The 24,523-nt window shown below is 40.2% G+C and overlaps 1 protein-coding gene across 2 annotated transcripts in view; it reads left to right on the top strand.

Moving 5' to 3' along the window:
- The window catches only part of PTPN14 (protein tyrosine phosphatase non-receptor type 14), a 123,212-nt gene that overhangs the window by 84,875 nt on the left and 13,814 nt on the right, over positions 1–24,523 (top strand). For both annotated transcript variants that reach the window (XM_064446229.1, XM_064446230.1), the window contains 11 exons: positions 943–1,030; positions 3,478–3,566; positions 5,198–5,285; positions 6,014–6,096; positions 8,354–8,411; positions 11,755–11,833; positions 13,509–14,998; positions 17,697–17,840; positions 18,872–19,090; positions 23,107–23,235; positions 24,155–24,389. In XM_064446229.1, coding sequence (XP_064302299.1) covers positions 943–1,030; positions 3,478–3,566; positions 5,198–5,285; positions 6,014–6,096; positions 8,354–8,411; positions 11,755–11,833; positions 13,509–14,998; positions 17,697–17,840; positions 18,872–19,090; positions 23,107–23,235; positions 24,155–24,389 — 2,702 coding nt within the window. The remainder of the gene's footprint in view (positions 1–942; positions 1,031–3,477; positions 3,567–5,197; positions 5,286–6,013; positions 6,097–8,353; positions 8,412–11,754; positions 11,834–13,508; positions 14,999–17,696; positions 17,841–18,871; positions 19,091–23,106; positions 23,236–24,154; positions 24,390–24,523) is intronic.

The raw sequence follows: 24,523 nt of genomic DNA, 5'->3' as shown, positions 1-24,523 counted from the left end.
CAAGCTTGGACATTCGATGCAACCAAAGGGTTAGCTTCCAGGCGGGTCATGAACAGACCTGGTTCTGTTGTTCTCTCTCTGCCATGGGCTGCTTGTGTGATCTTGATTAACTCACAGACTTGAAAGATTTCCCTCCCTGCTGCGCACCTTAGTGCTAGTTCTGCAACACAGAGAACAAATACTTACCCGCACTTCAGCAGGTAGATCCCATTCCACCTCCTCTCTCTCCCTCTTACTCCCAGGTATTTCTTTGGTTCCTATATTTCTGTTTGTAAGCTGTGATAAGGAGGAGCAAAGAGGAGAAGCATTAATAGTGGCCTTCTTTTGGAGCAACCTGCAATCTATTCTGACCTGCTTTTGAGAACTGAAATCTGTCTGAATTCCTGAGCTGTGACAGCAGCATGTGTAGACACGCGTGTAAAAGTTTTGAGGTGGTTTGTTCTCTATTATGAAAGAGAATCTGCTCAACATTTGATTTAGCGCCTGTGTTTTTGAACAGCCAAGACGAAAATGTAGGTCTTCCCTTTTAAGTCATTTTAGGCAACTTCAGCGGATTTGTACACTGTTTATGCAAAAAGGACCCCTATGGCTTAAACTGGCCATCCAGAACTATACACAACCTGATGCAATGGCCTGATGTTTTAATAAAGCCTGGAAAATATTTGATGTGTACAGAAGAAACTGAGTAATACGATCAGTTCAGTTTGTCCCTCCTGTAATTTGAACTGTGCTTTGTACCTTACCTTAGCAGCATTTAGTAAAATTCCTCCCCTTGCTGATTGTCGTCCTAAGGTTGAAAGTTAGTTTTGTGTTGCACATTTCTAGGCAGCATCTCCAAACTGTCGTCTAAAGTGGTTTGTGAATATCCCATTTTTTCACTAGTATTTTTTTGTGTGCATATAATATTGAACCATTTGCTGCCTTTTGTTACTCTAATTGCAGTGGCATTACAGCAGCAGAAGCTGAGCTAATGTACATCAATGAAGTGGAACGCCTTGATGGGTTTGGACAGGAAATTTTCCCTGTGAAGGTATGTTAGTGTATATTATAAAGGAACCTCTGCATCAAACGATGCAGGAGTCTGCAGCGACCTTTGGAACACGTGCATGTTGTGTGTGTCCGAAAGAGACAGGACTTGCTTTAACTATTCTGGAGACTGAAATGGACATAGTTTGAATGGACATTGCAGCATGAGGGTATCCTAGGCCCGTAGTGTTGCTTTCTTCCACCAAAATCCTTTTTGCAGAAAAGGTTGCTATGTGTTAGGACCTGCTCACTTGGGAAGCACAGATGCTCCTTGCTTTTCTTTGAGCCCTGTCTCAGGGAGAGTGGCTGAGTCAAATGAACCTCAGCTTTGGTCATCTTTAACAGAATGGGAAGATAAGACCTTTTCATGTCTTCCTAAGTTGCTATTTACCAAGCGTTAACTTTACCTTTCCTTAGTTTCTTACATGTGCACACAGGTCCTGAATGCATCTAAAACTGAGGGGAGGTTTCAAGGTTTATTTTGCATTTGTGGTCACTTACCCTTTGCTGGAAGCCCTTTCTGCGATGGACAGTCTGCCTGGCCTTATGGAGCACATGCCACCATGATAAAGTTGTGCCAAGAAACTGAAAACTGGTGTCACCAACACGACCCATTTCTCTCTGCTAACCAACCCAGCCCCTGAAAGTGGTGGACTGCTAGCAGTTTTTCTGCTGGTTAAAGTTGACTTGGAATTTAAACCAAACCAAACAAACAAAACTGCACACCAAGCAAAAAAGCTTCCTGCTGAAGTCAAAACTGATCCTTTGGGCAATCTCAGAATTGGCCTGAAGGGTAGGAGCTGAATGGCAAAAAAATCCCTACCCAAACAAAAGAATTGTGGAATGTTTATTGCCAGTGAATGAAATCAATATTTTCAAGTTAATTTGGATTAATGCTGCATGCTGCTGCAAAGGATTTCTGTGCTGGAATTGTCATTAGATACTATTGCACGTCAGTAAGATAAGTATGAACAGTGGACTGGGTGCTCTGCAAAATTGCAGGAAGATATTACCCTTGTATCAAGGAGCAGCATGCTGGCCTTATAGACAAATAGAATTGCATTCAAAGGGAAAAATGAGAGATTTATGCTTTTGTTTCTGTTAGAAAAATGTTTTTATTTCTATAGAGAGATTTATGCGTATATACACACACGTATACATGTACAAATACATACATCTTCCCAATCTCTTTGCCTTCTAAAGCTGTCTCTGGGACAAGGCAGAGGAATGTGTAGTCCTCTAATTGGACTAAGCTGAAGACTGTCAGCCACAGAACCTCTGCTGACTTGTAGTATATGTGGAAAAATGGTGGTGTATGCGGCACAGAGAACCAATGCATAGGCTGGGGCGTGAAAATTGGCATTGGTCACTTGTTTGCAAAAGACCAAATACTTATTAGTTAGTAGTTAGAAACAGGTGCACATACTCCATTGTTGCTTTCTGGGGAGCAAGTACAGCGAGGCCAGGAGAGCAGCTCTAATCTGATCTATTAAAATGCAGGGATGCCTGATGGTTTCTAGAATTTGCTCACGCGTAATGAATTAACTTCTCTCATACCCTTTCTTCTAGCGGTTCTTTTTAACCACACTCTTTGTGTTAGCATGATTTTTATTTACCACTCTAAAGTGTGAATCAATTACTATATATGCAGCTGAGGGGGAGTTGGTTTTGTTGATAAATGTAGAAAAACCTCTTTGCCGATAGCATTAAGCGTTTGTAGCAAAAAAGAAAAAGTGTTTTTAAGAAAGTAACTGATTGCAAAATAGAACAGGAGCACAAATGGGAGCCTGCAAGGAGATATGGGTAGGCACAAAACCAATAGAACTTCTGAAAAACAGTGCAAGAACAGTGGACGTTTTGTGGTGCATGCGGATGAATATTCAACTCAATAACTGAAAAATAATGGGGGATGTATCTGTATAGAGATACAAGTGCTTTGTAGAGTAATGTGCTGTGAACTTCTACGTGGAGTACTTAAAGGAGGAACTGTGAAGGGTATAGCTTTTCAGAGGGATTCCATCTCCAGGTGTGGTTTTCTGAAATCTCAACATATTTTACCAGGTGACTGGAGAAATCCTGTGAATGTGACAGAGGACTATTGCTTTTGGTAGTCATGAGGGCTCTAGATATCTGTAGTCACAATCACAGGGAATGTGGAGTGTTATACAGTGAATGCCAGTTTGTGGCGCACATGTTGTTTGATAGAGGAGAACCTTGGGCTCATTTAGCCTTCATCTGTTCTCACTAATCAACAGAATGAATCCAGTTAAATGCTAACTGCTTCGAAATAATGAAAATCGGAGTCCGATCAAGCAGCAAAATACAGATTAGTCAAGGATTAGTCCTGCATTCATCCTGAAGAAGGGCTTCTGTTTGGTAGTTCAGCGTGCATTCATATGCGTGTGTTGGCCAGTTTCTTTATTAAACTAAATATATATCCTTTCTCTGCAGGATAATCATGGAAATGACATACAACTCGGTATTTTCTTCATGGGAATCTTCATAAAAAACAGAATTGGAAGGACAACTGTGATTTATAGGTAAAAACTAGGGTCTTTTGTATTCCAAGCGAGTTTCTTTTCAGACCTCTATGTGTGGGGTTTTCTCCTTAGTTACATATGTGCCAATCCTCTAACGAAGGAGTAATCACCTCACTGTTTTCAGGATTGGCCTCTTGGCCATAAGAGATGTGATAAAGAATAATTTCTGATGTCTGTGAACGGGTTTGATGGCAAGAAAGATGTAGTTGTCTGTCATGTATCTTGTTCTACTTACAAAGCTTTGATCCCTTTTCTTTTCTTGCCTTTATGTCTGCTTCTTTGATGCTTCTGAATGCAAATCTGTTAAACCTCACGGTTGGCAGCCTAGGCACTCAACATTTCTGAAAATCTGGTTGCCATATTTAGGTGTCCCACTTAAAAAGCTGAATTTTGTCATTCCATTTTGAATTCCTTTTGCAAATCCTGGCCGAGTTGTTTGTTTGTTCTGCTGTGTATTTTGGTTGTTAAGAATCACTTAAGCCTTTCCATTAACTTTCTTTTGTGGATTTTGTTACTTCTTGTAAAAGTTTGTTCTGTATGAAAATGTTGCTAGAAATATCCATGATTCCAGGGAGGCTAGGGTTTTACTCATTCCTCTTCGCTACTGTTCTGGTGTTTATTTCTGTTACTGTCAATGTTAACTTGAAGTGGATTTTTACTAGTCCCTGTTATTAGAATATGAACACTTGTGCAGCCAAAAAATTGTGTTTTATGAGGAGCACTAAGTTTTAGTCAGTAGCTAAGGCTTGTTATCAGACTTAAGGCAAAAACCCTCAACATTCTAGCTTAAAAGGGCTTTCAGTGGCCGTCTTCAAAAATGTTAGGGCTCTCTTTTCCACAGAGCTGATGTTCTGCATATTTAATTTTGAGAAGAAAATAGATAATCCTTTAACTGTGCCAGGTGAAAAAAAGCAAGAAGTGTCTTTACGTGTAGAAGTGACAGTTGGTGCTGGGATCCTTACTTTTTAGAAATATGCACTTGAAGCATCCTGCCATGACATGAAGAGGAATGCATGATGCAAACAGAACAAACAAGTCCTTTCCATCCCCATGGATTGCATGCAATGTACGCAAATGTCTGTCAGCTATTTGTAAGAAGATTATAACTCTCATCTTGGGTAACCTGACAATTACTTGGAAAAAAATAAAAAGGTTGCAAACATAAACCCAGAGTATTAACGTGGTATGCATAGGCTACATAACTATGTTGTCAACTTAACCTTCTCTAGGAAGAATTAGCACTGGAGGCAAGTTGGAAACAGCATTTGGAGAGGAATGGCACTATTCAAAAATTTTTTAAAAAAATTTCTGTTACATGTGGCTAAACTCAGTTCAAAATTGCCGCAGTTCAGTATAATGTATTTTCAATGTATCTTCTATTGTGACTCTTCAAACTGGTGTTTTTAAAGAGAGCTTTTAAATCTCTGCTTTGGGTTAAGAGCTGAATTTGTTTCTCCTTTAATCAGAGAATGATTTCCTTATTTTTGTGACCATGTTTCTTCACCAAACAGCTACTGAAAAGCTTTCCCATAAAACAAGACTAATGTTGACTAAGGGATTCTTAATGTGTTTGTGAAATGTTTGAATGTATGTGTTGGCAAACTCTACTTCTTTTTTTTTTTACTCTACAGGTGGAATGACATTGGGAATATAGCACATAACAAGTCTTCGATTGTTCTAGAGTTGATCAACAAAGAGGAGAATGTGCTCTTTCACACAGTAAGAAAAAGATCTAATCAGTGTCTTCAAGAAAGCTGCGTATATAAAAAATCTTTAAAATTCCACTTTCCCAAAGGGACTTACTCACCATAAGCCCTCCCCCACCACAGTTCACATTTTACTTTATACAAAGAGTGAAATTTACGGATACTCATAGCTATATGAAGTTTTATTTTCTAAACATCCCAAAGTGTACTAGGCTGGGAAGTCTGCAAAAAACCAAAGTGCTTGTTGGATGAAACATCCACAGTGCCACACTATCTTTCATGCTGGCATTAATATAGCTGCATAAGCAGTTGTAAAAACTGGCATAAGCTACCATGCATGCACATACTGGAACTCAGAGGGCTTGAGTGCTGTTCTGTGCTATTTAAAATCACTCCATCTCCCTGAATCAAGGCCAGTATAGAAACTGGACCAGCAAGCTTGAGCCATTTTTATTGTTGCTGTTGTTGTTGGTCCCTCCTTCCCTTCCACTGTGTCTTAGCAGTGAAGTGGCAGCATGTAAAGGCATGCCACTGTATTTCAGTAATTCAATGCCTTGAATGCTCTTGAGGGCACTGGACATGTTCTTGGCATCCAGATTCTCTACATGATGGACCTTACCAAGTGTTACTGCAATTGGATTTTTAAAACTCTTCTTTGTTACCTCTTGGTAAGAGTAACAAATTGAATAATTGTGGTTCCCCCCGCCCCCCCCCCCCCCCTACTTTTTCTTGTATTTGAAGGACGATCTTGAAAATGCCAAATATATTTCACGGCTGTTTGCAGCAAGACACAAGTTTTACAAACAGAACAAAATCTGCACAGAGTGAGTACTCTTTCTTCAGAGTTGTTTTCTGACACCCTGCTTTGGAATTGCTCTGAGTTTTGGTGTGTCTGGTTTTGTTTGTTTTCTCTAGTCACTTGTGTCAGTTATTCTTTTCCCCTTTCCCTTTTTTCTTGTTTTGTTTTAATCACCAGCAAGAACAGACAATTGAGAATGAAATTTTGTTCAGAGCCTTGTGAGGCTTGGTGTTCCCTGAGCAGCCAAATCTGACAAAGTCTTAAATTGAAGCCCTTGGTCTCTGCCATTCATAACCCAGGCTATTAGTATAAACTGGAGTGAAAGGCGACATATGTTAACATGCCAAAACATGAATTGCAGTAGCATTTTGAAGATGCACTACCCATCTGGCAGCTGCGGTCGGTAGAAAACACAGGTTGTCATCTTCTAATTTGGGCTGTACAACTGATCTGCTTCTTATGTGTACCAAACAAGGGAGGACACCTGCAAACGTTAATCTGTGTAGCCACACTAGCACGACACAGCAGAGACTGTAAATCTGAACCCAAAGTGTCCTTTAGGCTCTACTTTGAGCACTTATTAAGGAACTGGCCTTGCTAGTCCTCTCATGGGGGTGGATTCGTCCTAACTGAAGGAGGAATTAATGAGGCTTTAGTTATAAGTCAAAAGTCAGTTTATTAGCTGAGTATGTTTCACTTACACCAGCACACACCAGTTTTAGTTTGAGATAAATTTTGCTTTGAGAAGTTTAGAGTTTTGAGAAATTTTCATGGTGTGCAGGGTTTGTATAGCAATGAGAACATGAATCCCTTGCAGAACTTATCAGCTTGGTTAGCTGGAAAGATATGAAGAAGTTAATCTCTATCAACAGCTCTAGTTAGAGCTGGACATCCCATCTGTTTAGCTAGATAATGCCATCTGTTGGAAAATAAAGCCAAAATGATGAAGGAAGAATTGGAAGGTCTAGATTTCTAATATTATATATGCACACGATATATTAATGTACGGTGAGTTAAAGTATTGGAGAGACCAATGAGGTGGACAGCATAGAGTAATCTTTTCACTTACAGAAAAGAGTTGTTGACTATATTTCAGATGGCATTTATAGCTCTTAGGAGGTGAGTGAAAGACAAGAAAAGACATTTCTTAACAGCATATAATGCCTTTCAGTAGTCCAATGCTAAATTTAATTTTAGTGGTTTCAGAGGAACGGAGCTCAAAGGAAGCTTGGAATATTTACCTTTCTAAGATGTATATATAACAGAACAGAGAGGACTGTTCTGTTATCATTCATAATCCAGACTGCAGAAGCAATAGCTTCTGATCATGTTTATTTCTAAACAGTGAGCCGTAAATATGTGGGTGCCATGAACTGGGTGTATGTAGCGGCTTCATATACAACTTACAAATATTTGGGCTAATAAAGATAGGGAATGTTATGAGGTCACTGAGTGAAATAACTGGCGTTAAATGTATTTTTGCCATTAGAACAGCTCTCCTTCTTACTACAGTCTCATGTGGTATCAGCTTCTGTGTTAGAGCCACAGATATTGATGACAGCGTATGCCAATGTGTGTTTTCTAGCCGAATAAGTTTCCTGCCCTCTGTTAAAATGATAGTTGTTTGTTTTCCTGTGTGCATTTCCTCTAATCGCACATAACATCATTCACCAGATCAGAAACTGTAAGAGGACAAATTCCACCTTTCCTCTCTTCACGTAAGCACTATATTTCTGCCTCCTTCAACTTGTTTCTTTCCCTTCCTCATATTTTCTCCCTCCTACACTCCTTGTTCCTTCCACTGCACCTGGCTACTCTAACATTGTATGTGGCTCTGCTAGTATTTTCTAACCAGTTGCTTCTTTTTTATTTCTCCCCTCCTGATCTGTGCACACTGCTTTGGAGTGATTGCTATGAATTTCATAAAATTGTAATTGTTTTAATGTTCACCTTAAGTCACCTGAGACTATGCCTGTGTGTCATGTTCAGCTTTTATTGCTTAAGAGACTTGTTTGATTCATTTTTAAACCAGAGTTTTTCTTTCTTGTGTTTCCAAGTAAGCCAAATAGGATAATGAACAGATGGCATGTGTATTTTGGAACTGGAATACTTTCTTTATTTAGAGAAGGACTTGAATTATTTTCATGTATTTGTATTTTTTTAAAATCACATTAATGAGCAATACTTACAGATTCTTCATCTTTTTTTTTCTCCCATTCATTGTTGAATCAGAATTGAAATATTGTGGTTTCTAGTATTCCTCTTTACTTTTTCTTTCACAGACAATCAAGTTCTCCTCCTCCGATCCGACGACGGCCCACTTGGAGTAGGTCATCCTTGGTATGTGCCATGGTGGGGGTCTTTAAGAACGTCTATACTATTTCTAATGGGATGGGGCATTGTGTAAGACGGAATACTTTCTAAATGTCAAATAAGCACGTTAACTCATCTGTTTTAGGGAATATGATTGGAATGAGTTTCAAGGGTGTGGCTGCCCAGGTTGATTAATTTAACTGGATAATATCACCACTAAGTATTAAAAATTACAGTCTTCAAGGCATATTTTTGTTTGCCCTGCAGAAACTGAGCATCTTTTCTACTGGATCGAGGCTATATTCAATATATAAAGAAAATAATCCTCTGGAAATAATTTGAAGTGTCTTGTGCTGTATACATCAAAACCTAGTCATTACACAGTTTTACAGCTTCTCCTTTTGTATTTCTTCCATTCCTCATGTTTTTGTTTAAAGTCTATTTATGATTTATCAACTTCTTTGGTTAAGAGCCTATTTTCTGTGTGAAGTTACTGTGATTTTGCGTAAAACTGTTATAATCAGTATAGGATTGTGATTCAGCATTTTTCTTAAACTGTATTTCTGTCCATTTAAGTAATATCCGTAAGTACTTTTTCCTGATATCTTTACCAAAAACATCCATGGGAGTCTTTTTCGCTCATCAGCTCTAAGGACACTTCTTTGGATCCAATTTCAACATCTAGTATGTCAGTATTTCTCACAGTAATTCAGAACCCGTTAAAAAGAGTAGCAACAACACTGCTGGTCCCTTAGACAGAGGGCAATATTATCTGTATGTAGGTTGCCAGTTTTCATTTGTTACATAGGTTATACCTGCTTTGTAGACCTTCCCAAAGTGGTAACTCCATTAGCCTATTGCTGCGAGGGGGAAAGCTAATGTGGGCAGGAGTGTTTTCTTGACATGACCCTGCGGTGTGGTTACAGCTTGTGAAAATGTTCCAAAACTAAGCTTAAGCAAGTACTGATATTAGGGTAGCTTTATCTTTGCAGATTTCAGCACAGGCTGTCTTCCTGTGTGCAGATACATGGTCTGTGAGATCTAAAAGTTGCATTCTGTGTTTCCCAGCCACTGGCAGGAAAGGTGTTGTAGCTGGCGCTGGATTTCTTTGTACTTTCATTCTTAGCATGTTTCTAAGATGTCATGATGCAATACACAGGCTGTGTATTACGTTCTCTGAGGATATTTACAGTATTTTTGGTGTCTGCTAGTTTGGTCCCTGGAGATGACTATGAAAAACTGAAGGTGAAGAAATGAAATGTACTTTGCATTCTTATGCTATGGCCTCAGATATATCACAAGGGGAAGAAGAGAGCTGCCTTCATATGTTAGATATGAAAAATGGAAATCTACTTTTTCAAAGGAAAAACAAATCCTGCTTCATCCGATTTGAACATAAGCATGCAACAAGTTGGTTTTTTTTTTTTAAAATCAAAGTCTTGGGAAGATCAAGAGGAGGAATGTGTGCTCATCAGTTAAAAAGTGAACTGGGCTGCTAACAGTTCACATTGAACTTTCAGCTGCTTTTTTCATAATTATTTTATGAACTTGTTGGAACAGTTCTCTTTGGGGAGGGGGAAAAAAATGCCCTCCTGACTGTTGTCTGCACTGTACATACCTTTATACACCTACCTATTCATTTGTCTTGTATGGTAATAAATCAGTAGACAATAAATGTGAAGTGGGATCTTTGGGGTGAGGCTCTGCCACTTCACTGAGGGTCATGTTCATTACTTTAAGATTAAGACCCTTTTTACTGTTTTGGCATCATGGCAAAGCTGTATTTTACTATTACTTTAAAGCCATTTTATGCCATTTCTTTTTCCTGTCAGGCCACCCAGTGACGCTGGTTTTCCAGCAAAACCTCAGCAGTGTAGGAGATCTTAATATGATGACATGGTTAATTAGCTGATTGAAAAAAACAAAAGTGATCCTTGAGTTGGATATTGATGTTCTGCAAACCTCAGGCTTCTCCTGTTTCATCAGAAGAGGCAGATGGGCCTTCAAAAAACAAACCCAACAAAAAAAAAAACAAAACAACAAAACAAACCAAACAAAAAACCCACAAAAAACCTCAAACAAAAACACCAGCTCCCTCCAACAGAATAATCCCTGTTTTCTTGCAGATACCTTCCACATCCAACAACTATCACAGAGAAAACTGTCTGCTCTAGATCTATACACTCCCAGTAGAAGACACTTCTTGCACTTTTCCTCTGCCCCCCATTTGTTAGGCTTTTCAACATCTCTGCTTGTTCCAGGCTAAGCTCCCCTAGTTGGGTTGTCAGCAGCAGGCTCCTTTGCCCAGATTGTTCAGTGAGGGTGGGGGTTTAGATGCTTGGAAGTAATTGTTGTAGCAGGAATATGTCCTGTCATCTTCTAGCTCTGGCTTAACACAGCCATTTTGTATGCAAGAATTCATATGTGTGCTCAGTTTCTTTGATTCTCATCCCTGTTCCCCATTTACATAGAAAATGTAAATTTAACCCCTTTCCCACCCCCTCTTCAGTAGCTAACTTGCATGGTGCTCATTTTGTGCATGTGCATGCAAAGGTAAATTACTTGGTGTTTCTTTTTTGCCTCGGGCATCCACAGTATTCCTTAATAGTTTGAACTATTTGAATCAGCCTAGATGAAAAGCCCTTATTCTGCTGTTGCAGAAGACAAGAGTGTCTTCCTTCCCTTTCTGCTTACTTTGTATATCGAAGTATGTTTTCATAAACTTTGCTCAGTGACACCAGATAGGATGTCAGGGTGCAGGTGTAAAATGTGATAGCAAAATGCATCGGTTTACCAGTGGACAAAGCGGGTAAATACAACACCAGCTGTGATTTATTTTGCTGTAAACGATCCTGCTGATTTAATGCTGAATTTCACCCTGTGATACTTGTGTTAAAAAGCTTGTTGTGGTAGAGGAAGGCTCCAATTAATTTTCTAGGGAATGACAATATTAATGTAATTTGCAGAGTTATTTTAAGTCCATGTATGCTCCTATTGCTTGTATAGCAGTGTTCTGTGTCCTTGAATTTGTTCTGTCTCCTGCTCTTGTACTGATTAGGTATTTGTTTTGTTTTAATTTTTCAAGGGCAAGGGCTTTTAATAAACTTTTGAAAGGTTCTAAGTGAGCTGGAAGTCTGGATGTTGTTTTCTAGTTGAGCTTAAACTGGTCAGCTTTGGGCTCCGTAACAAAATTTAGCTACCAATTTAAGAAACGTTATTCTCTGTTCTATAAAGAAATGTAAAGCCATGTGTCTTTGGCTGGGTAAGAAAGAGCAGTATTCAGTGGAAAGGGCATAGAACCATTTTTCCTGTTTCAGCTGCAAAAATTTTAGCAAAGTTCCTGATGCCTTTTTTTGTGCTTTTATTTCAGCCAAGGCAACATCCATTTATTCTTCCTCCTATGCATGTCCAGTGTGGAGAACACTACACGGAAACACACAATTCACAAGGTACTCAAAGCATATATTTTTCCTTTAATGGACTTCAATTTTATGTGTATGCAAAGCAGCTCCTACCCCTTATGTCTAGATTTCTAATGCTGTCATGGTCAAATGGGAGTTGCTGCTGTAGGAGAGCTAGCAGTTTTACAGTTAATGTTGCAGTAAGTCTTCTGTTTAAAGTCCAATTTCAGTTTTCAGATTTTCTCTAAAATGTCTGTGCATGATTATATGGACCTTAAACTTCGTATTCCAGTTCAGTGAGCTGAAAAAATAATTTCTAAAGGAAGTATGATGGCTGTACTCAAAGGCAGTGCCAGCTGGGGCCAGGGAGAGAAATGGAGTGAGAGAACAGGAGACAGCAAATATCTTTTACTGTAGGAGAAACCATAGTGTCCTGGTCACAAAACTGTATATTTAGATAATCTTTTCTGCTGGGTTTTTTTTTTTCATTAACATCTGCCTGCATTGTTAGCCTTATGGCCTTAAGGAGGGTTAACTATTTTACCCCCGCATTTGACAAATTCTCTAAAAGGTTGTACCAGGTTACTTTGGAGGCTGGGAATGGAGCCCAGCCCCTAAACACCTTGAGTCTCACACCCTTAACCACACCACCTTTTGGAACACACCTAGCCAGGTCTGTTAGGCGATGTTTTTTGCAGTTCGTGAGAGGTACAGTTGAAGCACTCTCACCAGCAGAGGAACTGTTAGTCGTACCTGATAGTGTGTTAGAGTTGTGGTGGTCTGACTAATTTTAAGGTAGAATTTGGTAAGTTTTGAAAGGAGCCACTCAGTATAGTTCTTTGCATACAGTAGAAGATTTGACTTAGTGGCTACTACTGTTTTACTGTGAAGCTGAGGCTCTGAAGAGGGATATTCTCAATCTTAGAAGAATTGTAAAGTTCCATTTGTTTTACCAGACTTTATTGTTGAAGAACTAGCTGATTTCAGAGTTTTGGGAGCTGCTACTCTTTTCTTATGAGATTTTCAACATGGACAGTCTTGCAGTAAAGTTGTGATCCAGGACATCATCCTTACCATCTTGATGCCTGCTCAGATATCCTTTGCTGAAGTATTTAATATTCTTTAGCACATCTGTAGAGTAGGTGGTTTTGGGTTTTGTTTGTGGGGTTTTTTTGTTGTTGTTTTCCCCCCTCCCTCTCTCCAGAGTCTTGATCACCCCGCTGTGTTATACTTCAGATGCTCAAAACTGTTGGTTGGTCTGAAGTAGGATTTCCAATTCCAGAGTGGTCTGCTACTTTGAATCACAGACAGCAGTGCATCATCAGAAAAGATGAGAATTTTTAGGACTACCATAGGCTAGCAGCACCGGATTTTTAAGGTGGCAGCAGCAGTGAATCCTTCTAGGATGCTGAGAGAGGAGATGCCCCTTTATTCTTCCTTGGCACCCCAGGCAAAAACTCTTCCTCCCTTTCCCCTTTCATGTCTCCCACAAGGATCTGAACTACCATATTTTGCTAACTGTTAGGAGTGTTTATGGGAGTAGCTTTGTTTTAGTTCTATTTCAGTGACCCAAGGATGCACCCAAGACCAAATGTTCCCTGCAGTTGTTGTACACTAAGCTGTCTCTGTAATTGTTGGTGCAGCCTGTATGTGAAGTTTTGTTAACACTGAGTGAGTCCTTGTATGTTAAAACTGTCAACATATTTATCTCTGCTCTACACAGATAGCATTTTCCACGGAAATGAAGAAACTTTCTACTGTAGGTCTCAGACCAGTTTGGACAGGTGTCCAGTGGACTTCAGCTACTTGAATGGTAATGGACCCAATGGGAGCGTTTGCAGTGCCCACAGCATGAACTCCCTCAATCGCTCACAGAACTTCATCCAGGCATCTCCAGTGTCCTCAAATCTGAGCATCCCTGGCAGCGACATCATGAGAGCAGACTATATCCCCAGCCACAGACATAGTGCAATCATAGTACCATCTTACCGGCCAACTCCAGATTATGAAACTGTCATGAGGCAAATGAAGAGAGGGGTGATCCAGATGGATAGCCAAAGTCAGTCTTTGAGGAATCTCAATATTGGAAACACGCATGCTTATAACCAGCCAGAAGATCTAGTTTACAGTCAGCCTGAGATTCGAGAGAGACATCCTTACACGATTACATACGGGCCCCAGGGTGGTGGCTATAACAAGCCTGTTGCCCCATCTGACCAAATGAATCCTAGTAATGCTGTGCAAAATAAGACAGCAGCCAGTGCCATATCCCACACTGTCAGCACACCAGAACTGGCTAACATGCAGCTGCAGAGCAGCCAGAGTTACAACACCACTCACATGTTAAAGAACTATCTCTTCAGACCCCCACCTCCATACCCGCGCCCACGTCCTGCCACTAGCACACCAGACCTGGCAAGCCACCGGCACAAGTATGTCAGTGGGAGCAGTCCTGACTTAGTCACTCGCAAAGTTCAGCTCTCAGTAAAGACCTTCCAAGAGGACAGCTCGCCAGTCGTCCGTCAGTCGCTGCAGGAGGTCAGCGAGCCCCTCATGGCAGTGAAGCATCATGCAGCTGTGAACAAGCGCCATAGTTTGGAGGTCATCAGCAATATGGTACGTGGTATAGAAGCCATGGCATTAAAAACTTTAAACGCCCCTCTGCCACGCAGGAACACTTTGCGGGAGCAAGTGCAGCCAGAAGAGGCAGTTCAGATGGGGCATGAAGTTCAGCAGGTTCCTCATTATCATCACAAAAAGACGTTCTCCGATGCCACAATGCTGATACATAGCAGTGAAAGTGAAGAGGAAGAAGAAACCCCAGAATCTGTGTCACAGATAACAGCCCTCCATGAGAACATGGAGTATAGTGCTCAGCTGCAAGCTGCCTTGGCTAGAATACCAAATAAACCTCCTCCAGAGTATCCTGGGCCTCGTAAAAGCGTCAGCAATGGAGCCCTGAGGCAGGACCATGTTAGCATTTCTGTGGCTGTGGCCAGAGCCAAGGCCATGAGGCCAGGGCCTTCCAAAGCCATTAGTGTCTCTCGAACTGATCAGATGGCAATAAACGGGTCTTCGCTTGGGCCCTCTATCTCAGAGCCTGACCTCACAAGTGTGAAGGAGAGGGTCAAGAAAGAACCTGTTAAGGAAAGGCCTGTGTCTGAAATGTTTTCTATTGAGGACAGCATTATAGAAAGAGAAATCATGATGAGGGTAAGTGCCTTCCTCTGTTGCAGTGACTTCTTGGAAATTAATAATCATACAGGTCAGTTTCTATACCAGAAAACAGTTGGATCAGTAAACTGTGAGGAACACATGGGCGGGAAGGTGTTGATTTGCTTAGACTTAGGAAATAAGATGTTAAGTGCCACAGAAAATTTGGTTTCGTGGGTCTGTATGGCCACCAAAGGAGCTGATCCCATGTGCTGCTGTTGGGCTTGCCTCCTTCCTCCACTGTGGTTAATCAGCTGCCAGCGAGAGCCGTGCCTGATCCAGCTGGTGATGCCTCCACCTGGCAGCCCGAGGTGGGTGGCAGAGCACACAGGTGGGTGAGGAGGAGGCTGGCTGCAAAGCCCCCGTCAATGCCTGCTCCCCTTCTGCCTGTGCGGCGCTCTGGCCCCCGTGGGTTTGAGGCCGGGATGAGTCTGAAATGTGTTTGCTGAGATGGTCAGGAGATTGCGTTTCGGTGCTAGTGTTTTATTCCTCCTTTGCAGGGATGTTAAGTATCACATAATATATAACATTATGGAAACTTTTGAGTCTTTCAAATTATCTCTTTGATTGCCTTTCCTGCTGCTGTGTACAATGTAGTTATCCAAATAAAACACTGGTAGCTGTAGAACATGGATTGCCAGTTTTGCCAATAACTGAATGACTATCTAATTACAGAAGCAGCAGACGTAGGAGCTGGGTGGTTGAGGGTCTGGATTGTTTATTTTTTCAAAAATGTATCCACGTATGAGAAATAGGGTCCTTTTAAACTTGTGATGAGTTTAGAATAAAAAGTATTTAAAGGCTTCAGTGCCACTGCAAGCAGTGGCAGAAATACGAGGGGTGCTTACCCTTCAGTGACTTAGTGTGTGCTTGATGTAGCACTCTAGGAAGTGCAACTGTAGTTACAGAAAGCAAAGTGTATGCCGCGGTTCTTTTGTTCAGAATTGAGGACTGAAACAAAAACAATTTCTGAAACAAATTAATGAAGCATCTAAATAGTCCAGAGCAGAAAAGAGTTTGTAATGTACTAGATCAGTAATTAGTTAGTATTTGAATCTACTCTATATTAAAAAAAAATATCTAAACATATTTGTAGTGCTTCTTGTTTGGTGATCCTTACACTGATGTAATAGGAATCGAACTTGGGCCACTATCATGAAGACTGAATTTACTCGTTGCAGAATCTTAAACTGTAAATGTAGATACTTGACTGTAAAACAATCTTTCATGAATGAATACTGTCGGAATTGGTGTAACAGCAAGCATAGGTATGCTTTTTTATATTCTGAGGAAAGAAAATATATTGAGAAGCAGGAACCCAAAGGTTTTTAGGATGGAAATGAAGGTAAGAAGAGAGCTTAGAGATGTTGTTTTAGTACTCTTTCTCTGAATAATCATTCAGATCAGCTGTTGGTCAAAAGGTGCTGCTGCTGTTGTTGTTTTGAAAGTAAAGGGGTGGTGCTAGCATTAAGCTTTTAAGGTGGTTTCAGGTTAGATCAGCAGTCGTAACACAGGCAGACCTCTCTCTTGTCATATGAATCACATGTTATATTAATGATAATTTGATGACCTTGATGTTTTAAACAGACTTTTCTATTTTACCTTGCAAATAGTAATAATACTACAATCTCCAAACAAATTAAAAATACTTGCATTTTCCTGCTTTGTGGAAGTAAGAAAAGAAAGCAGAGTCATTCTGGATTTTTGCTTTGCTTTTTTGTTTGTTTTCTACTTAGTACTCTGGAGGAACCCTGTGGTGAGGCAAAAGCTCTCAGGCTTTTGAAAAATCAAGTAATTTACATATGTCTGAGGGCATTCAGGTTCAGTAGTGTGTTTCCAGGAGCTGAGCTTTGCCTGTGTGGTGGCCACAGCTTCCATATGCACGCTGAGAACCAGCCTTCCCTTGTGCTCATCCCTCCTTCCAAATCTAGCAGAAAGAACTGTTAAGGAAATGGAATAAAATATCCATAATTTGGTTCCTTCTAGGGATGGTCTGTCTTCTTGCTTGATGTTTCAGCTCCCAGTGGCATAAGGAGGGCAGCAGGATAAATTTAAAATTCATACTTGGGTTTTCCATGTCGCAGCGTAATATGATGCATGAATACGATAAACAATATCCCTCCCTTGCTGCGGTTTTCTTTTGGTTTCTGGGATTTGTGAGCTCAGTTTTTAGTGTGAAAGATATCATGGGTGCTATTTGAATCGCCATAATAGCTGAGTGCATCAGAAGACTTCTCATTTTAAGTATTATCATCACAGAAGAGAAACAACTGTCCTGTGTTTTACTGTTTGTTGTAATAGATGGAAATTATTACTTTTTAAAAGATGCCCCAGGTATCTTGGCTACGGTAGCGCTGCTTTAACGTAACAGGGTGATGCTTTGTGTGTCCTACGTTCAGAATAATATTTGCAGAAAAATGCTTGAGATTGTATTTGTATGTCTTTTGATGGCATGTAAACTGTGTTATACGATGGGATTGCTTCTTTGAAATTAAAATTCTGTGCTCATGTAGGAGCAGGCCTTTGAGGAATAACAGGAAGAATAGAGGTTGTATTTGAATTTACGATGCTAATGGTGATCATCTGCATTCCTTGGCCAGAGAGTTGCAGATTTTGGAGATTAAAAAAACATTCCAGCATTTTACTGGCATTATAAATAATCACACAGAGATGAAAACGTGCCTTTTCTTGCCAAAAGAATCTAGAAAAGCAGAAGATGGCAGGCCTGGAGGCCCAGAAGAGGCCCTTGATGTTGGCAGCACTGAACGGACTCTCAGTTGCTAGGGTTCCAGTGCCGGAGGACAGCCAGGATGAAGTAGCCAAGGTGCCAATGGATGAGAGGGTAAGATGGAGGCTCAGGAAATGTTGCTTGTTCCCTTTGTTCCCAGCAATATGAAGTTTCTAAAATATTAAAATATGGTCTAAAATGTGACAAAAAGTGTCAAGTTTTCAGAGCCATTAATGGAAAAGGTCTGTGGTTAACACTGGTGTGTCTTTGGATGCTCACAAAGTGTTAAGTCCTGAATGTTTACTGAAGTTGGTGAAAATCGAGGCTTTTCACTGTTTCACATGACCATGCAATGTCATACAAGATCAAGCTGTAAATCTAACATTTTTCACATTTTTCACTTGATCAGGCAGTCTTTCTGCAGTGATCATCCGTAGATACCGTCTTTCATGTTCTGATACAGCTAAGCCACTCAGTTAACATCTCTAACAGGATTAAGTTTAAAAAAACAAAACCATATTAATAGTTGTTTGCCTCCTGGTGTTTGTGCATGTGGGTGTGTGCATGTATATGGAATTTCAGAAATTAAAAACAGTTACTGCCATTAAGATTTGGGAGACATATTTGCAAAGAATATTTCTGGAAAAAAATTTACAGCCTTGTGTTGTCTGGTATGCAGACGACAGAAGTTAACCTCCGCTTGTACGTAAGTGGGATTTTGTTCAACCACAGAAAATCACATGCGTGCAAGTTAGGAATTATTTTGAAAATGTGGACCACATCACGCTTCTCGCAGTGTGATCTTCCTAAAAAGATACTTGTAAATATATTTTAAATATATGTTGTGGTGAAATCACATACAAATTCATACTGAACCACGATTGTATTTAGCATGGTTTTGCTTTTTATAGTATCAGTCTTAAAAAAATGTGGAGGTGGAATGTGAAAATGTAAAATTTGCTTGTGGTTTCATTTAGAAATATAAGCTTGTCATGCTTCCTGAGATAACTGCAACTGAAAAAAGAAATGAGTAAGAGAACACTATGGCTATGTATTGAAAGTCAAAGAACTGATGGACAGGTCTAGCAGTAAATATTCTTCCAGGAGGAATTAATGGATTGGTGTTCCTGTTTGTTAAATCTTAGTGCAAAATCCTGAAGAGGAAGTTGGAAGAGGGGATGGTGTTTACAGAATACGAGCAGATTCCAAAGAAAAAGGCAGACGGGGTCTTCACCACTGCTGCCTTGCCTGAAAACACTGAGCGTAACCGCATCAGGGAGGTCGTTCCTTACGAGGAGAACCGAGTAGAGCTGGTGCCAACCAAAGAAAATAATACAGGCTACATCAATGCTTCACACATAAAGGTAAAAGCTTTCTTGAACTTTGGTTTGCAAACAAAGGTATGTTAAAGCTTTGTTTGCTTTTCTGGATGCACAGCAGCATTTTCTGTAACTGTGGAAATTCTGAAAAGGTAGCTTAGTCAGAATGCATCATTGTACCTTTGTGTCAGCGTGGGCATCTCTAATGAGAGACGCTTGTCGACTAACATGCATGAGTGGATTTATTTGCTAGAGACTGGGAAGTCATTTTAGAGAGGCATCCTTGCTTCTTTATACCCATCTCTGCCAGCTGGTTGTGGAATGTCTCTATTGGTTAATGTAGAAAGAGATGCCATGTTTTTTTAAACCTCATGAAAATGCGTTGGGTCAGCCAGCCCCAATACCTCCAGTGCAATATGGTTGTCATGACCCCGTACCTGAAGGAAAGAGCAGCTAAGTGCAGGGCAAGGCAATGTTACTCCTGGAGAGGAGTAAATATATTCAGAGTTTTCACAAGTGGAAGTTTTCAAGAGAGACAGACAGCTGCAGGCAAACTTTGTCCACTCAGTCAGTATGTGTTCTGATTTATCAGTCCCAATAGCCTTGTGGGCCACTGGGGGACTACAACAACCCATGCACAATGAGCCCCTGCAACTGACTGACTGCAGCCTGAAAGAAATACTGCACAAGGCCTGACTGAAATATTTTTTTCCATTTACTAGCATATAGGATACAACTTTTAAAAATCAAGGATGTAGCTCCATGCATGTAGTCCGTGTCCAAAGAAAGAGTGTATAGTTATGACTAATGCAATTATATATACAAGTACATATTTCTTCTATCATGAGTTGAGTGATTTATTTTTTTTTTTAAAGACAAAAATTTTGAGTGTGTGTGAATAAAGAGAACACCTTACTAATGGGATCCCTGTCTTTGACTGGATACTGCATTGGACTTCTCTGTTTCAAAATAAGTTTTTATCAAGATACTTCAGACTTCTTGTTAATTCAGTGTAGAAGTAATTTAAGATACGATCTGACTCTTACTTACAAATGTGGCCAGTTTTAACAGTGAACTACTATCCTGTAGTGGCTGCAGATGCTTGTTTTTCTTTAAGCTTCCAGTGCTATTTGCAAAGTCCTTTGTCGGCTTTTACTCTACCCTAAGAGAAGTAACAGCACTCCTCTCCCTCACATGATGGATTCTCTTGTTGTCAGAGAGGGCTGTCTGCATTTTCTCATTGTCAAAACCCAAATTAAAAAGAAATAATTCAAAAATAATAAATAACATATCCTGTTAAATTGATGTTTTCTTGGAGTAAAAGTATTTAGCAGTTTAGAGAGATGTGCTGGTCTCCTTGTTTGTGATTTACAGTGTTAAATCCTGTTGATTCAAAACAATTTCTGAACCAGGATCCTGGCAGGTTATCACTTTTCTACATAGCCTGGTAGGTAGCAGGTACTGAGTTTTTGCATAATCAGACATTGCAATGATGATTATTTTCGTAGCCCAAAATTTTTCATCTACTTTGTTAGGAGGCAAAAAAAAAAAAAGATTCCTAACATAAATTATGCCCACAAAGCAATACTAGCCAGACAAGAATTCTCCCTGGCCAGTTTTGAGTCCGCATTTTACCTTGTGTGTTGGACACGCACACATCTCTCAGAGCACCTAGGAACACACACAAATGTTTTGGTGCATGACAGCGGTCCTTGCCAGTATTTCCTCTCGCACTCATAGCGGCGCGTACAGAAGCCAAGCAGATGTGCTTTTGCTTAGAAGGTGAAATTGCATCTGCAAAATTTACCTCAGTAGCACAGTGTGTGTGTGTGTGTTTGCAGCCCAATATTCAATTTTTAATATCCTGAAGTCAGGGCATTAGAATGCAGTAAACATTCCAGGCATCCCATTCCCTCCAGACTATTTATGGTCCTTTCATATCATGTGCCAGGAGGCTGGGTATTTGGACCAGAAGTCTGTACACAAAGAAAACTCCTATATCATCCTGATAAGATCCATGCCTGGAGGATTGCAGCTCAGCCTGCGAGCCTCACAATTTTGCAGTATTTCTCTGCTTATTTACCATTGACCTTTGCTGTTAAGATACTAAGATCATCATCTATACCAGAGAGACAAATTGTAATTAAATTTATGGATTAAGCAACAAAGTTCTTAAGCCCCCTTCACCTGCCTGTTTGGGCTCAGTAATACTATACCAGCACTCACGACTGCAGATGAGCATGCAAGCGCAAGACCAGTCCAAGTGCAAGGTGCTGGTTAGTGCTGTGCAGTTTATATTCATTCCCACCTAGTACAAGAACTTGGAGAGTTTACCTGCACTGGTCTTGTAGTTTTAACCATCATTCACAGAGGAGAACGCTGCATAGTATGAAATATGAAAATGAGCTGGTCTACAGGGTTGAAAACCATTTTCAGTGCAGTGCGAAATTTATCATACAATTGCTATGCTAGTTACAGGTGTAAAAAACCAAGTAACTCAGCTTAATGAACAGCTGTTTGAATAAAAAATTGATTCTATTTCTGAAAATGTATTAAAAGACCTGTACCTGAAACCTAGTATATGCTTAAACCTGTCAGAGTTATTGATTGCTCCTTGTAGCGTTGTCCGCCAGCACCTTGATATTTATGGATGTGTCAGCATTTCTGTTGTAAATCTTTTTCTCTGGGATTTATAACTTTGTTGTGAGAAGTAGCTCTGGGCTAGCATATGGAATTAAGAGGTCTTTAGCCTGAGAAGGAAAAATATTTTAACTTTCCAAAATAATTACTTCATCTGGGTTTGCTTTTTGCTGGTAAGCACATTTTTTAAATGATACCTAGTAGCTCTAGAAGTGGTTTGGCTTTTTACCTAAAATGTTGAAAAAATTCTTTTTTGTATAAAGCATTCCTGATGTTTAGCAAATAATCTGTCATAAAATAATAATTTTTTACACACAAGTGATTTGGTTTTTTTTAACTGCCTAAGTATGAAGACCTTTGCCTCTTACTCTTACCTACTCTGCTTCAGTGAGGTAAACGATGCAGTGTTTTATACTGGTTAACTCCAAGGTACTGCTGGGTCTATTCAGGGCACTACAAAATTTTGTAGTGTGTAAATCTGTGTGTTAGGCTTTAAAAATAATTTCATTATGTGTTGTCATGCGAATACACAAATATTGCTATAAAGTGTGGTTGGTAATCCAGTTATCTATTGGGAAATAGACTTGCATGACAACAGCTTTAGCTAATTTTAAATTTCGCATGGCATTTGAAAGCCATTTAATGTGCTGGGTTTACTTCATAGTAGTTTGCAGCTTCTGAACTGAAAAACCCAAGATGAGTGAGGAAGAGTAACTTGAAATGAAGCCTGTCTTGATCTCATCGCCAGCTGGCAACAGGCCTATCTCGGCTCTGTGTCATGTACAGTGTGGGGGCATACCTCCATCCTCTGGGGACAGCCAAATCTGCAACAGTGATCAGTGTAGTAAGGGTCTGTTTAAGAAATTATTTTTTTGCCTGAGTGGAAAATAATTGAGGCCCTGAACAGCGGAGGACTTCAGCTTTCCTCCTGCAAAGTGCCATTTACCTTCAGGCTTTCTGCACCACGGTGTGTTAATTTGCAGCAATGCGATGCCTTTTTTTATGCATATAGACACTTCCTCTGGTGCTCAGTTGTTCTTTCATCATGGGTCTGTCACCAAGCCCAGGGAAGGCAGTCAGCTGCTTATTTGTACTTAAGCCATATCAGAACAGGGCGTCAAAAAAAAAAAGTCTTTTTTTCATCCGTATGATCCAGATGCAATGGCAAGAAAAATAGATGACATTTTGCTCAAAGCTTTATGTTTGTGGGCATGAAGAAAGGACTTGGAAGCACCAAAGATTGTGTTTTGTCAGGTTTGCTCCTATCAAAAGGACGATTCTTGTTCGAAATTTTGAACAGAAGTGGAAGAACAAAGAAGTAAAGGTTTCATTATGGTCTCTTTTGTTTCAAGGGCAGTTCTGGCACAGACACTGCTGAGAATGTGGGCACTGACTGTATTTTTTTTTTTTCTTACTCCCAGGTTACTGTAGGTGGAGAGGAGTGGCACTACATTGCTACCCAAGGGCCTCTGCCGCACACGTGCCATGACTTCTGGCAGATGGTGTGGGAACAGGGGGTGAACGTTATAGCCATGGTCACAGCTGAAGAGGTATGTAAAATCACAGAATACAGTTCTTTCTGGTGTGAGCAAATCTCCCGTTATCATCACTTCCCACTCCAGTAACCTGCTTTTTCTGTCAACAACTCTTTTTCCTCTTACTCCTTTTGAACATATGCTTGTACTGCTATAATACTATATTTTCTAACTTTCTGATATGCAGTTTGGCAAGTACTAAAGCGAAAAAAACAGACCTGCCCCCCCCTTCCCCCGCTTCACTTGGGTTTGGCCAAACCAAACAAAGATGTTTCCACTGGAATGTGAAAGTGCTGAACTGCTCCTGGTTAAAATGACACAGACCTCCACCCCATGCAAGGCCAGTTCTGCATACTGTCACTCTTATCAGCTGAAAAGAGACCAGAAGCTGTTGCTTCCGTAGAAGTGTCCATGTTAAAAAAAAAAAAAAAATCTTTTTATTCTTACACCAAGCAAAACAGTTATTTCTATTGTAATCCAAGAAGTATGTGTTATGATATAAAAACTGGCACACGTTGCTAACTAACACTGCGTTCTGCTTTATGCTTGGCTGCCTTTAGGAAACACACCAAGTCACTGTCCAGTTCCCAAGGCTCATCAACAACATATACTTAAAAGTTGCTGAAGAGGTTCTCCTTCCATTTAAAGGAATGGCTTCCCCAGGAGGAGAATATTTACCAAGGTGTTGTAGGCAGTCACTGGCTTTTGCCATGAGACAAGAGTTAGTTCTTCAAGCATTTTTACACTTAGAAATATTATATGGCTGAGAGCTTTAATGGATATTTTCTTTACTTTGTGGCATGCTCCTTGCTCTTCCAGTAATTTGAAATAAGAATAGTTGGTTTATCTGAAGAGTTTTATGTCCTCTGTTTGCAGAGAATTTTAATTGCAGGAACTAATGGCTATTTTGTTTGTTTGTGTTTTGGTTATTAAGGAGGGAGGAAGAAGTAAGAGTCATCGTTATTGGCCTAAACTGGGTTCTAAGCACAGCTCAGCCACTTATGGGAAGTTCAAGGTGACAACTAAGTTCCGCACAGACTCCGGCTGCTATGCAACTACTGGTCTGAAGGTCAAGCATCTTCTCTCTGGACAAGAGAGGACAGTGTGGCATTTGCAGTATACTGACTGGCCAGACCATGGGTGTCCAGAAGAAGTCCAAGGCTTTTTATGTAAGATTTCTTTTAACTTGCATGATAAAATAGATCAAAGAAAAGGTTGCTTACACTGGATTCAGTTCACTGCACCTAGTTAGAGCTGGGACTGATATTAAACGGTTATTGCTGTGGCATACAAAGGCCTCAAC

The sequence above is a fragment of the Phalacrocorax carbo genome, chromosome 3 (genome assembly GCF_963921805.1).
Source record: "Phalacrocorax carbo chromosome 3, bPhaCar2.1, whole genome shotgun sequence".
Classification (NCBI taxonomy): domain Eukaryota; kingdom Metazoa; phylum Chordata; class Aves; order Suliformes; family Phalacrocoracidae; genus Phalacrocorax; species Phalacrocorax carbo.
The sequence above is the reverse complement of the archived record's forward strand: the minus strand, read 5'-3'. Positions and strand labels throughout refer to the sequence as shown.